The 15,372-nt window shown below is 37.1% G+C and overlaps 1 protein-coding gene across 12 annotated transcripts in view; it reads right to left on the bottom strand.

Moving 5' to 3' along the window:
• The window catches only part of scro (scarecrow), a 1,102,402-nt gene that overhangs the window by 488,305 nt on the left and 598,725 nt on the right, over positions 1–15,372 (bottom strand). For all 12 annotated transcript variants that reach the window (XM_067760136.1, XM_067760130.1, XM_067760134.1 and 9 more), the window contains one exon: positions 6,009–6,160. In XM_067760136.1, coding sequence (XP_067616237.1) covers positions 6,009–6,160 — 152 coding nt within the window. The remainder of the gene's footprint in view (positions 1–6,008; positions 6,161–15,372) is intronic.

Raw genomic sequence — 15,372 nt, 5'->3', positions numbered from 1 at the left:
CGGAGCTATTCAAGTTCGGCGGCGAGGAGTTGGTAAGGCGCATGCAGCAGCTTCTTAGCAAAATATGGGCGGACGAAAGCATGCCCGACGGTTGGAATCTAAGTGTTCTTTGCCCAGTCCACAAGAAGGGGGATACTGCAAAATGCACCAACTATCGTGGAATCAGGCTTCTTAATATCGCATATAAGGTCCTTTCAAGTGTATTGTGCGAAAGATTGAAGCCCACCGTGAACCGGCTGATTGGACCTTATCAGTGCGGCTTCAGACCTGGTAAATCTACCATCGACCAGATATTCACAATGCGCCAAATCTCGGAAAAAACCCGTGAAAAGAGAATCGACACACATCACCTCTTCGTCGACTTTAAAGCCGCCTTCGACAGCACGAAAAGCAGCTGCCTATATGCCGCTATGTCTGAATTTGGTTTCCCCGCAAAACTTATACGGCTGTGCAAAATGACGTTGAGCAACACAATCAGCTCAGTCAGAATTGGGAAGGACCTCTCCGAGCCGTTCGAAACTAAACGAGGTTTCAGAGAGGGTGACCCCCTATCGTGCGATTTCTTTAATTTGATGCTGGAGAAAATTATACTAGCTGCAGAACTTAACCGCACTGGAACAATATACTATAAAAGCGTGCAATTACTGGCATATGCTGATGACATTGATATCATCGGCCTAAACACCCGCGCTGTTAGTTCTGCTTACTCCAAGCTGGAAAAAGAAGCGGTAAAGATGGGTTTGATGGTGAATGAGGACAAAACGAAGTACCTGCTGTCATCGAGCAAAGAGTTAGCGCATATGCGCCTTGGCAACCACGCTACTGTTGGCAGCCATAATTTCGAAATAGTAAAAGACTTCGTTTATTTGGGAACCAGCATCAACACTAGCAACAACATCAGCACTGAAATCCAGCGAAGAATCAATCTTGCCAATAAATGCTACTTTGGACTAGGTAGGCAATTGAAAAGTAAAGTCCTCTCTCGGCGAACGAAAATCATACTCTACAAGTCACTTATCGTACCCGTCCTGCTATATGGGGCAGAAGCATGGACCATGACAACAGCAGATGAAGCGGCTTTGGGAGTGTTCGAGAGAAAAGTTCTTCGAAAGATTTATGGACCTCTACGCGTTGGCGATGGCGAGTACCGAAGAAGATTTAATGTTGAGCTGTACGAGCTATACGCAGACATCAACATAGTCCAGCGAATTAAAACGCAGCGGCTGCGCTGGCTAGGCCATGTTATGCGAATGAAAGATGATGCTCCGGCCAAGAAAGTGTTTCTATCGGAACCCGCCTATGGAAGCAGAGGTAGAGGGCGGCCCCCACTCCGTTGGAAGGACCAGGTGGAAAACGATTTAAACTCCCTTGGTGTGACCAATTGGCGCCGGTTGGCGGAGCGAAGGAGCGACTGGCGCGCCTTGTTGGACGGCCATAACCGTTTAGACGGTTAAGCGCCAATTAAGTAAGTAAGTAAGTAAGTAATATGATTCATAAAAAGCTTCGACATTGGTGATCCTCCAAAAATCAATGAGTGCAATGGATCAGGTGGTGTTTCAAATGCCGGCAATTTCACTTTGCCATTAGCACAACACATGCCAGCCGTTCCACCCAGAAACTTAGCTGCTTCACAATGTGGACATATCGCACTCATTAATCCAATATATCCATGCATACTGTAATCAATTTGTGGATCGTACTTAAAAGCAGCAACTCTTTCACGTCGTATTTCATTTTGTTGTGACAGGTCATCAATACTTTGCGCTCTTCTTGGAACTAACATTCTGTTAGCACTACGCCTATGTCGACCGATATTTTGACGTCTGGGTCGAGGCATTTTCTTCAAGCGAAAGGAAACAAATTCACTAAAACTCCATGTTCAACGCAAGAAATTTAATTTAAGATGATCACATGTGCAAACGAAAAATGCGCGGTCGAAATACACCCACACGTACATGTCCAAAAGACAAAACGAAAATACAAACCGTGCAAAAAATATGACGAAAAACACAATAAAACACGTGCGCACGATTAGATACAGTTGAAATTACTAAATGTATTCTGTAAAATGAACGAAGAAGGAACATTTGAAGAAATAAATTTGAAGAGAAAAACATGATACATCATTGCCACAATTTTCTACTATGTTTTTGTTCAACGATACGACATACTTGCAGAAGGAATTCTCAATGTATTATAAATATTGATATGAATTCAATTGAAAATGAAGAAATACTCAATTATGAATCGAAAACTACATAAATATTGAACACACGTGTTGATTCTCCATAGTTCAAAACAAAAAGACCTAATGTCAATATACACCGAAAGTACGACGTGACAGATATGTTGTGTTGTGGTGTATCTCTTTCCATTGTATCTGAAAAAACCCCATTGCCAAAATGGCAGCCATGTTTATTGTTCATACTCTTGTCTAAGAAAACTCGATAAGATGCGGATGAATCAGTACAACACATCATAAATACATTTCTTCATTACTTTTTTTCAATTTTTTTATTCTGAAGGCATCAGAGTAAAAAAGTTAGTAAGTGTGTAGGAACAACATTTTTCGAGACGCTGGTGAATATATTCGTTGAACTCGAGGGATCCATGAGATAGGTTACCAAACAGTTGTAGCGATATTGATTCAAAAACAGGTGGGCGAATATTTCTAATGTTGACTTAATCCGTATTTCGAAGAAACATTGTATATGTATATCTTATGGCTATCTGATTTGGCAGTCATAAATTTGCAAGTTGAATGGCAACAGTCAACGATTCTGTATATTCCTTTTTCCAATAAGTGATTTCTCGTCGTGAAAGAAGATTAAACACGTTGCGCTGAACCGTTGTTTGTTGGGACAGTTGTGTAATGAAGAGATATTAAAAATTTTCAGTAAGAAAGCGACCATTTGAAAAGAACCAGTTGAAATTTGCGGAATGTCGGGTTTTGATTTCGAGAAATCTAAAATATTGACCGAAATAATGCATCAGCGCTTCGTCGAAAAAAATGCGATGAACTCGATACTCTTGAATTCTTGTTGCCAAAATCCCAGCCAAAAATGAATTTGCTGATGCGGAATGTATGACATCTTCATCAGAATGCAGCCGGTCAGCAATTTCCAAGATTATTTCAACTGTATTCATGGTTGTTTCTGAAGAAAAGCAACGCAATTCTATTACAATGTTATTTCTTTGACACAACAAAATCACACTTAATAAATTAATGGGACAATACTCACCAAATTTAAGCACAGCATATACCGAATTTATTTAAATCCAGTTCATTTATTTATTTTTTTCACAGTTTTCATGAAAAAAAAAAAACAAAACAAAACAAATGACTTCTTTTTTTCGTTTGGTTTTCATTTGAGAAATGCCGAACGTCAAATTAAAATTCTAGAATCGCCAATTCCATTGAATAATCCAAAATGGAGATAATTCCATTTCATGAAATAACGCAAATATGCAAATAAGCACCATCTTTTGGTATGAAACGTAGCCTTAGCTTGGTGTGACATATTTCATGAACTGCTCGACCAAATTCAATCAAATTTTACAGAAACCATCTACATGATAGCCCAAATGCACCGTAGAAATTTGGTTGAATTTGGTGCAGCCGATTTCAAGTTAAAAAGTGACACCAAAAATGTGCACTTATTTTTATATATATAGATAATATTTGTAAAATTGATTTTATCAGAAGTGGGCGGTGCCACGGCTATTTTAAACAATTTTCTCAAATTTTTATCAAGAGTCTCAATATCAGTCCACACGTCAAATTTTAACATTTTAGGTGTATTATTTTCTAAATAATCAGGTTTTTTGTGTTTTCCAAAATGTTATATATGTATATAAAAAGTGGGCGTGGTTATCACCCGATTTCGCTCATTTTCAATACCAATCTATTCTGGGTCCAGATAAGCTCGTGTACCAAATTCGGTGAAGATATCTCAATATTTACTCAAGTTATCGTGTTAACGGATATCTCAATATTTACTCAAGTTATCGTGTTAACGGATAGACGGATGGACGGACGGTTGACGGACATGGCTCAATCAAATTTTTTTTCGATACTGATGATTTTGATACATGGAAGTATATATCTGTCTCGATTCCTTTATAGCTGTACAACCAACCGTTATCAAATCAAAGTTATAATACCCTGTGTACAAGCACAGCTGGGTATAAAAAACATTAGCGTTGGTAGTACTTGTACCAAGGTTAGTTAAAATAACAAAATATTTAAATACGTTTATTCGAAAACTAAATTTTGGTTAAAAGTACTTTATGTTTACAGGACCCTTGTGAGATTCAGTTTCAAAATTTGGATTTCCCCTTATACTATATAGCGTAGTTTCCTCCACCTACCTCCCATGGCCTTAAGCACTCTTTCAAGATACCTTCTTATTTACTTGCCATATTAAGGGACTACATAAAAGATCCTTGGCTCACGTACGAACTAAATCAAGGTGAGAGAAAGGTGAGGATAACAGGCGGAGCAGCTCAGGGATCGGTGTTAGGTTCTGACGTTTGGAATGCTTCGTATGACAGCCTCCTTCGCTTGCAAATGCCTAAGAGCGCTAATTGCAGCCCGCTACTGCGAGCTGGCGCAGCTTAAATTAAACCAAGTAATGCGCAGTGTAAATATATGTATGAGTGACCATTAACTACAGCTTTCGAAAACTAAAACTGAGATCGTGATCCTCGCGAAGATACTACCCACCTTAATCAATACGATGGTTGGGGAGCGGCAAGTACAAACACTCAGCTCCTCGAAATACCTTGGGGTCAGGCTAGATAACAAGCTAATTTTCTCGGAACAATTTCGGGGTACCTAATTCGATTAATGACAAACATAGGCGGGTCAAAGTCATGTATAATGTAAGATGGTTGCTTAGGCCAATAACGTCAGAGTAGCCAAAGAGCTCACGTAGCGTGCTTTCGTATCCGAAGTTATGCTAAGCGCGGTTCCAGGTGCGGAAAATGCGTGGACCATGGGAAGTTAGGTTTTATTGGGAAGCCCATCAAGAGGGAGAGTGTAGCACCGATGCTTAATAACACGGTTAGTGCATAAAACATTTTGTTCTTCCACATAACAAGACAAAAAATAATAATAAGGCAGTTAAACCTCGGTGCTACAATCTGTACACGGCAGCAACATCTCTGCCTACTTCTCTCCGGAGGTGAAGGAGGTGTAGCGGTATGGTTCCCGTAACGATAAGGACTGCATCTACAGAAAGCATGCGGTCGGCTGAGCTGCTTTGTAGGAAAAATTAAAAAGTAGTCGTGCGGTTTGATTGAATCATATTTGTAAACTAGAAAGCCAGAAATCTAAATTTTGTTGCTTCCTTTATTAGATAGAGGGCAGTGGAATACGTGGCTCAAAAAAATACGGAGCCTACATTAGAGAACTATTTTATATGTCATGAAACTTTTCCAAATGAGGAAGATCGTGGACTTTGAATTATTAAGTGTTTTATATGCCTTTTCAAAAATTATTTATATTCCATAACGAACAACAAGGGGACTATGTAATGAATGTAAAGAATATATATTTTATGATACCGAATAAAGCGTTAAAAAATTAAATAAATTTGAAAAAAAAGGCTAGACAAAAATTGAAATTTTTAAAACTAATATATGGGCTGTGACTTAGGTCTATTTCAAAACAGGCCTTTGCCTAAAATACCCAATATTTATATGTGTAAATACTGTCGCGTTATGTCGACAAAACGACCAAATTAAAAAGCAGAAAAATAATAAAATTTATATTTTGTTGTTGATTTTGGTTGAAAGATAAGAAAGTTAGCCTCTGAGTCTAAACAGCTTTTGAATCGGACTTTAACTTAGTTTAAGCGGATAAAGTTGCAGGGTTAAACTCTATTCAACTTAAACTGGTGCTTAAACTCGCACTAAAAACCGGGCCTAAAAGTTGCTGGAGTATGATTATAGTAAGCTAAGTAGTAATATACATATGAACACATTATACATAGATAAGCGTTTACCTGAGCTTGGGTAAATAGCACTCTCCTTTTTCTCCTCTGTGTTAATGGAAATTGCAATGACTTTGATTCAGTAACACTGCACGTTGCAAGGCTTCCCATATTTCCCATATGTCCCATAGTACTAGTAGCCGATCCACCCATTAATCTTGTTACTGTAAATAAAATAAATATAGGTAAACATACAAATCAAGTAATCTCAGGCATCGAATAATAATTTAAAAAACAAAAGCAATTGTTGCATAACTACTAGATATGCTACTTCCATGGTAATTTACGCTATATCGGAAACAAAATTTCACGAGTTAAAACCACATTTTGCTTTATATTTGCTCTCGATTTAATATCCAATTAGATAAGTTTTGTTGAAATGCCCAGTTTTTTCTAACTTAAGTTAATTTATTTTAAAGAAAATAAGGACTTCTCTCGGGCACTCACTTTAAATTTCGTGAAGAGTTTTAGGAGCATCTTGCAAATCCAAAGTTCTTCGAAGTGGCTTCCTTTAATTTATTTAAATTAATCGGACTTTATTGAGAATTGACGTAAGAATGACATAAAAATTGCAAAGCAGATCGGTTTGATTATTATTTATATATATATATATTTTTTTTTAACTTTTCCGATCCGTATAGATAATGCAAATAAAATTAATTATTTCACCTTACAGCTCGACGATTCGCCAAATCTTCTCGGTGTCTCCTAACAATAAAAATACAAAACTAACATTAATGATTTCAAATAATCACAATAAACACAATAAATTAATATGACATTTAATAGCATTTAGTTTACGACATAGCACACCAATTGAGGAAATAAGTATAATATTAACAAAAAGCTTAAAAGATATTAAAAATAAAAATACGGTCACATATTTTTAAACAACTTCTACATTTAAATTTATCAAAAGCGGAAAAGGTGTCCTTAAACAAAGACGTGAATTTATAGTTTGAAACTTTAAGGCCCGGGTTTTCAGTAGTTCTTAAGCTAAGCTTTAACTAAGTTTGATTAAACTCTAGTCAAATTTAAACTGCAGTTAATCTACTGAGCAGTTTTTCAGTCAATATTTAAGGCCGCCTTTGGTGTATGGTTTTTTGTGCGACAACATTGGTTTTTTTATTATCTAGATAGCTGGATTTTGTTTACCCAACACACACGGAAAAAAATTATCCAACGAAATATTTATCTAGTTCCGGAAGTGATATCCAACATCATTATTTAATTATTCTTAAACCAGATAGCTCTCGCGTTGATATCCAACTTCATTCTCCAATTACTAACCAACCTTTGAAAAATTTTGTATAGTTCATAGTTTCAAGTTATTTCCAACGTCATTCATATTTTCCAATTATTCTCCTAATTTCGAGGGATTTTGAGAAACTTACAGTTCTAAAATGAATATTAAACACGTTTCTCCAGGTGATGTCCTACATTGCATATCGGGCTGAGGTGGAGTTGAATAAAATATCCAAGGCACCACCAAAACTAACAGCTGTTTATTGTGAGATATAAACACCTGCTTGATAGCAGTATTGAGGCGTAATTAATAAAAAATAAATTATATAAGCGGCCGCTGTGGTGTGATGGTAGCGTGCTCCGCCTACGACACCGAAGATCCTAGGTTAACGCCCCGGGCAAAACAACATCAAAATTTTAGAAACAAGGTTTTTCAATTAGTAGAAAATTTCGGAGTCGTCATAATGCAAGTAGGTCCCGTCCCGCCAATTTTTAGGAAAAATTAAAAGGAGGACGACGCAAATTGGAAGAGAAACTCGGCCTAAAATCTCTACGGAGGCTATCGCTCCTCACATTTATTTATTTTTTAAATTATATACATATATTTCATTTTATTTTCGTGAAAATTCTGTGGTATGGAATCTTACATTTGAGTTTAGTTAGAGAATCACAAGTTCTTAATCAGATTTTTTCAACTTAAGTAATAGCATTTTTTGCTTTATAAAAAATTCCCTCCTTTGCTGAGTACGCTATGATTTTCGAGTCGAGCCACTGTTTCCAAACAACTCTTGAGATTTTAGAAGTATGCCTAGTTATCAACATCAGCTCTGATGGTACTCAAGCCTAAATGCTTGTTGAGTATATTCGACGCCATTGCCAACGAGCGCAAATAACTAACAGGTTACCTGGAGTTTAACCCTGTCAATTCGGCCGCTTAAGCTCAGCTTAAACTTCAGTTAAAGCAGACTGAAAAACTGCACAATAAGTTTAAGCGTAGTTTTTTTTTATCTCGGACGTTGTGGCAGCGCACTGCCCCCAAGTCTTTTTTATGGCAAAGAGCGAGTCCGAAACATCAATTATTCTCGAGTGAGAGTTATAATCTTCACACAAACATAGAAAAGGTTCGTGTAGTTTGAAATTGCTTCTGCATAGTTTAAGAATTATAGGTTTATAATGCCTTGATACTCGGCATGGAACATTCAAGTTTACTTCGTTCAAAAGAAATGGGCTTGAAATCGATCCATTTAAAAGTCTAGCCATAAATAGTACATAGCATTTCTCTACGACTTGCAAGGGTAGGAAGATTTATTAGTTTTAATCGATTAGTGTAAGGAGGAAGATTACACGGAGAGTCCCATTGAAGATTTCTCAAGGCGAGAAGTAAAAACTGTTTTCGAATTGATTCTAGTCTATCCACATGAACTTGATAACGCGGGTTCCAAATTATTGATACATATTCTAATATCCGCCTCACCAATGATGTAAAAAGGGTTTTTGTAACGTAAGGATCACTAAACTCTTTTGCCCATCTTTTCACAAATGCTAAAACTCGTCTCGCTTTATTGACTGTGGCATTAATATGAGGGTTGAAACTAAGTTTGCAATTCATTTAAACTCCGAAGTCGACAAAAACATCAACGATTTCCAGAGTTTGGCCATTAATTGTGTAAGAAGCTGGCTGTATGTTCCCACGTGAAAAACACATGGATTTACATTTTTTTATGTTGAGAGGCATAAAATTCGCATTACACCAAGTAACGAAACGATTTAAATCCGCCTGGAGTAGAGAACGTTCTTCAACCGACGCGTATGACTTAAAAAGTTTTACGTCGTCGACATACATTAAAATTTTAGAATATTTTATAGTTGTGGAAACATCGTTTATAAAGATCAAAAACAGAATAGGACCGAGATGGCTGCGCTGAGGCAAACCGGAGGGACCATCGATGGCATTCGAACAAATGTTTTTAAAAATGACTCTTTGAGTTCTACCGCAAAGATAGGAGGAGATCCAGCGAGTTAGGCCAGGTTGAAAACCAAGCAATTCGAGTTTATAAACAAGTAATGAGTGGCGTACTTTGTCGAATGCTTTGCTGAAATCAGTGTATATAACGTCGGTATGATGATTGTTTCTAAACCCATTAAAGACGTGAGTTGTAAATTAAAGCAAATTGGTTGTGGTTGATTTGGCTCTACAAAAGACACGCTGAGAACTATCTATCAATGTAGAAATCAAAAATGTAAGGTGATTAGTAACGATTGCTTCGAAAAGCGATAGCGGAGGGCTTTGCTATTCCACGATAGTTTTCAATAGGCGACTTGCTTCCTTTTTTATGGAGCGGGATAAGAAAAGATTCGTTCTAAGCCGTCGGGAAAATGCCATTTTTTAAAGAGAGGTTAAACAGATCAGTAAGGGGCTGGTAAATGTATTCCGCACATTTTTTAAGAAAACATGTTGGGATCAAATCGGGACCGTATTTGAAGGATTATTTTAGGGTCTTTAGATGTAGTAGAGCATCTTCAGGCAACAAATGTGGGGCATATATTGAGTTACTAGAATGCAGCTCATACGGATAATTTGTAGGTGGTGAATCAACCACAGCAGAGTAATTAGAGTGAAAGAATTGAGCGAAGAAGTTTGCAATCCCTTGATCCTCGCTGGAAATGCTATTTCTAAACTTCATGGCAGAAGCAAACCCGTTAGTTCTGTGTTTAGAATTTAAAAATCATAACAAGACTTCGGGTGGCAAACAATGTTTCTTTAAATTTTACATATGTAAGCTTTATAACACTTTTTATTAAGTTCAAAATACTTATGACGGAAAATAGCGTACTGTGCATAATCAGAATGTACACCGGTTCTCTTATATAATTTGAATAAACGTGATTTCTTTTTTTTAAAGCTTTTAAATATTTAGTGAACCAATGCACGAGCATGTGCGTTTGGGCACATGTTTTTTAAATAAAGTATAAATGGTTTTTATTAAAGTGTAGAACGTTTTTCTCTACATCCTCTTTATATCGATGCCACGTTATCTCAGAAAGCTCTTTATTTAAATTGTTGAAATTAGTTTTGGAAAAATCAAAGCATCTGGTAGAGACACGTGTTTTGATAGTGCAGCCGAATTCGTTGCTTATGATTTCGTAAGTTATCTCAAGAGAAAGATGGTAAACGTCTTCTGGCAAAACAAGAGGTTCACACCGATTTATAGAGAATTTAGATATGTCGTCAACAAATGCCAAGTCTAAGAATTTTCCATACTTATTCGGAAAGAAGTTGATCTGATTAAGGCAAAGACCAGTAATTCCATCCAAAAAGTCATTGTTATGCATCATGGATGATACGGGGACAATATTGTGATCAACGGTATTCCAAGATATATGTAGCAGGTTAAAGTCGCCTAAAACAATCATTGAGTCCACGGGCTTTATCATCGAATTGACTGATTGTAACAGTGAAATATGGTGCATATACACTGATAGATCAGAAGACGGTGGAATATAGCAAACGGCTATGTAAATATGACCCCGGCCTAGTGAGATTCGGATGCATTTAAACTCGATGGAATCAACTTCGGCTAAATTGACATCTTCAGATGGAATTGAAGAATGTACAGCTAGCAAGACACCACCTCCGGTCCTATTGAAGCGATCATTTCTATAGGTCTGATACTCACAGCAAAAAATTTCGGAATTTAAAACATTGGGTTTCAGCCATGTTTCGGTAAAAGCAATAATATTATAGTTACAGTGAATGGTTTTCAAATATAAGTCAGTTAATTTAGTATTTAAGCCTCTAACGTCTTGATAGTAAATGCTTAAGCAAGAAGTTAAATTAAGTTTTTTGGATCGGAACTTTGAGGAAGAATTTTTGCTACATTTTGAGTAATCTCAATTATGCACAAATTCGCGAACAAAAGGCCCTGGCGGCCAAAATGCGCTGTCCAAAAGTTCATCAAAATCTTTTGAGTAGACATCAATTCTAAATGAAGAAATATTTCTTTCGTAATTAAATTTAAATTTTCTTAAAGTCATGCCGCCAGCCTTGATTTTCGAAGTGAAATAAGACTTGATATCCTCAACGGAAGTCTCTTTGTCCAAGCGAGATACAAAAATCGATTTTTTGAGCGGGACTACAACCAGTTTCTTAGTCGGTGCTTCTGAATAAGAAGTCACAGATTGAGAAGTTACAGTTTCAGAAGTTACAGTTTGAGAATCTAAGGTTTTTTCCGCGGCCTTAGAAAATTGAGTTGAACTTGTACTGAAAAACCGGGCCTAACAATAGCTATTGTAAACGGCTTATTATAAATACTATAAAGATAGAGCGCAATTACCGAGCCTAGGTGCAGAATTACTTAAAGTGTATCAGGATTGAAAACTTCGCAGCAATGAAAATATTAAACGTCTATAAAGAACGCACTAACCCTATAATTCTTTTCTAAAATACTGTTTACAATAGCTAATGCGTTTTGATCCATTTACACAAAGGAAGTGTTTCAAAACTTTATATTTTTTTACGTTCCCCTTTTGTAGCATTGTTTCAATGGTTGTAGCTCAATTGCCTGCCTATTAAAAATTGGTCGCCGGACTCCCCCTCAGTTCGATTTTTTAAATACATAGAGCCGTGCGCCCCGTAGATAAACTTTCTGTAATATGTTTTTCACTCCTTCGACGCATAGAATACATGTGCCCATAGTATTACCACAAATTGTTTCACGACCAAACAAACAAATTCGTGTCGTACAGACGTATTTTAGCTCGCTCTATGAATTTTATTTGTTTGTTTTTTTCTGCCAATATTGGCGGAATGGACCCCCACTGCGTAATGTATGTCAAGTGCTTCGGTCGTAATGAGTCCTTAACTGTGTCGTGCGGTGGCTTTTGCAAAACATGCTACCATCGTCCTTGCTGTGGTGAAGGCAATTTGTATGAATACGATGTAGGTTTGCTAATGAAAAAACCGACATCTCAGTTACCTATGCACAGAATGCATAAATTCCTACGATAAGCTTTGTAAGGCATATGACACAGTCTTAGCTTCACACAAAGTGGAATCCTCATTGTGCGCTATAGATGTAAAATTCAAGCTTTCGTTTGAAAATATTGCTGAAATAAAAATGATTTTAACACCCATCCAACTCCAACAAAATTGACGAGAATTCTACGAATGCGATGACTGCTGCTATCAGTCAACCAAAGATTGATCGAAGAGTAAGGATGTTGCAGGGATGAAAAATAGTGTGAAGCAAGCTTCACAAAACCTCTAGTAGGTCACATTCACCACTTACCACAGCGGAATTTGTTAGCTACCACTGTCTGTATTTGTTATTTAATAATTATGTGTACACTTTTTATTCAGCTAATTTGTTCAGAATTTTTACTTTTACTCTCTAAAACTCCAATCAGTGTATATCTGTGCTTAAATTATGTTAAAAATTGTGTTAAAGTTTTTGGTGTGGTAGAAGTGACCTACTAGAATTTTGTTATGCCCCGCTGCTTCCCACCGAAGTTTGCGCCTGTAACATATTTACTCTTCGATCAATCTTTGAGTCAAATAAAAAGTGTTGTCAGCTCTGTCAATGCTACGAAAACATTGAGCAGTGATATAAATAGTTGTGCGCTCAAACCATTTGCTTTGTCTATCTCTCCTACTTTTGTTCAGCTAGTTCAGTAGTGTATGCAATGCCATTACTTGTTCGATTACCTGTTTTCGCAATTTCATCTACATTGCCTAGAACTACAATCGCTGAAAATGCAATCTTCCAAACCGCAGCTAATGCTGCTAACGCCAACGCTGCTAGCTCTTATGCTGCTGTTATTGCTAACAGTGGAATACTACAGTCAAAGCCAGTGCTGCCGCATTATGCACCCTGCTCCTTTCACTGCCGCTTTTGTCATTTCTGCTGTTACGAGCAGTGATGGGAACACTGAGCCCGAGACTGTTGCTAAAAAGGAGTGGGTTTACATTTCCTCCCTTAAACCTACTGTATCCGAGAGAAATGTCATAGATTTTGTCTCGAAGCATGCTGGTATCGACCGCAAACATCTTTTTTGTCATAAGTTAGTGAAAAATGTTGTTCCGCTGGACGGCCTGGAGACCATAAATTTCAAGCTCGGAGTCACTACGGCTCTTTGACAGTATTTTAAATCCTAACGTTGGCCAGCTGACGTCGATGCTCGGCCCTTTCGGCAATGTGAAAGCCATTGTTTACTATATAGTTTGGCGGCTTAAATTGAGGTTGTGCAGGGAATTGAGTGGAGGGCAGTCGAATATAGTGCCTCAGTCTTTGAATTACTGCATCGCGACTCACTAATCAATCAGTTCTGTGTCCAATTATTTGGTTATCGTGCTACACATTCTTCTTCTTTTAATACATACCGCCACCAAACTATTCTCATAGCTTATATAGTGCTCACATTGAAAAAATTCTTAACTTTTGAGAAAATAATAACGGTGTTAACTTTTGTATTCTTGGCGATTATAATATGCCGGATATCACATGGCTGAACCTACAGAATAATGGCATTATAAAGGCCAAAATACATTCGACTTTTGCGTCGTTTTGGCGCTTACTTTGTGTAAACAGCATACCTTGAACACACACGTACTGAAGGGTGTGTTCTCACCGGCAACGGAACGGGTAGGCTAAAGTAGCGAACGAGAAATTCAAAACATTTTGCGTTGGCACTTCATTTCGATTTAGCCTTTGGATTTTATTAAATTTTCAATAATATCTTCTACTTCGAATAAAGAAATTTGTTATTTACTTTTTGTATGACAAAAAATCGTTTTGCGTTTGATGTGACAGGAATACTTACAAAGACCGTTCTTTAAAAATGACGCCAGCGCCAAATCAACGCAAAAGTCAAATGTGTTTGGGCCCTAACTTCTACAAACGTTACGTGCTCATATGAAATTAATCTCATTGATAGTCTTTTAAGTTGTGATCTTATCAAAACCAATAATTTTTTTAACACCCTTTCTATGATGCTTGATCTTGTGTTTATGGACAAACATTTATTATTTGAATTTTCTGAGAGTACTCTCCCGTTATGCGCGTCCGATAAGCATCATGTTCCGCTTTGCTATCTTTCTACAAAACTTTGACGCTATTTCTGCTTCCACTCTCGCGGACAACATTTCTTTTAACTTCCTGCTTACTAATTTTGAGGAGCGTAATAATGATTTTCTCGATGTAAAATGGGGAAATCTGCTTTATTCTCAAGACGTCCGTGCTTGATTCGATACCTACCTGTCTAAGTTGATTGAGATTTTTAGTATCAAGGTGCCTCTCTTTTCTGCAAGACTACATAAGCTGCCTATAACAAAGTTCTAAAAAAACCCAAAAACTAAGCGTCATAAGTTGTAAAGGCCAAATACTGCGAATACATTCCTTAAAAATCATTATACAAGTAGTGTGCAACAATTTAACGTCTTCGATAAATTTCTGTATATGAGTAGGCTTGAAACTGAACAAAAAGAAAATCATAAGACATTTTTGAATTTTATTCGCTGCAAACGTTTTCTTCTTATACATATTCCATTTGCATGCATTTTTATGCCAAGAGTGCTCAGTCTCTGTTGAACTCTTCGCTGACTTCTTCAAATCTAATGTTGAAGATGTTTCTGTTGTCCCGAATCTGCTCTCGGCTGTTCCTGACCATGTCAAATTAACGCTAAAGCTTTCGCTAAAATGCAATAGTGACAGTGTATGCGCGTTTGTTGTAGACCATTGCGGCGTATCCTTATGTGCTCCTCAATGCTACATCTTTAAGTCGTCTCTATCATCGGTCATTTTTATTGATAGATGGAAATGTGCTTCGATAACTCCGATTTTCAAAAACAGGAACAAATATGATGTTTCAAAATATAAAAAAAAATACGGAACTTACTGTTTGTTCGAAACTTTTCGAAAAAGCATTAAAACAGAATCTATCTATTATAGTCAAGTTCATTGTTGAACCCCATTAATATGGTTTTATTGCCGGACGCTCTACTATTACTAACATGGCATCTTTCTAGGATTTCTGTAACTCCGCATTCAAAGATGGATATCAAGTTGATGCTTTATACACGGACTTCTTGATAGCCTTCTACAAAGCCTCTCACCAGATCATAAGCTTGAGTGTT

The sequence above is a fragment of the Eurosta solidaginis genome, chromosome 1, assembly GCF_040869045.1.
Source record: "Eurosta solidaginis isolate ZX-2024a chromosome 1, ASM4086904v1, whole genome shotgun sequence".
NCBI lineage: Eukaryota > Metazoa > Arthropoda > Insecta > Diptera > Tephritidae > Eurosta > Eurosta solidaginis.
This window is presented reverse-complemented; position numbering and strand designations above follow the sequence as displayed.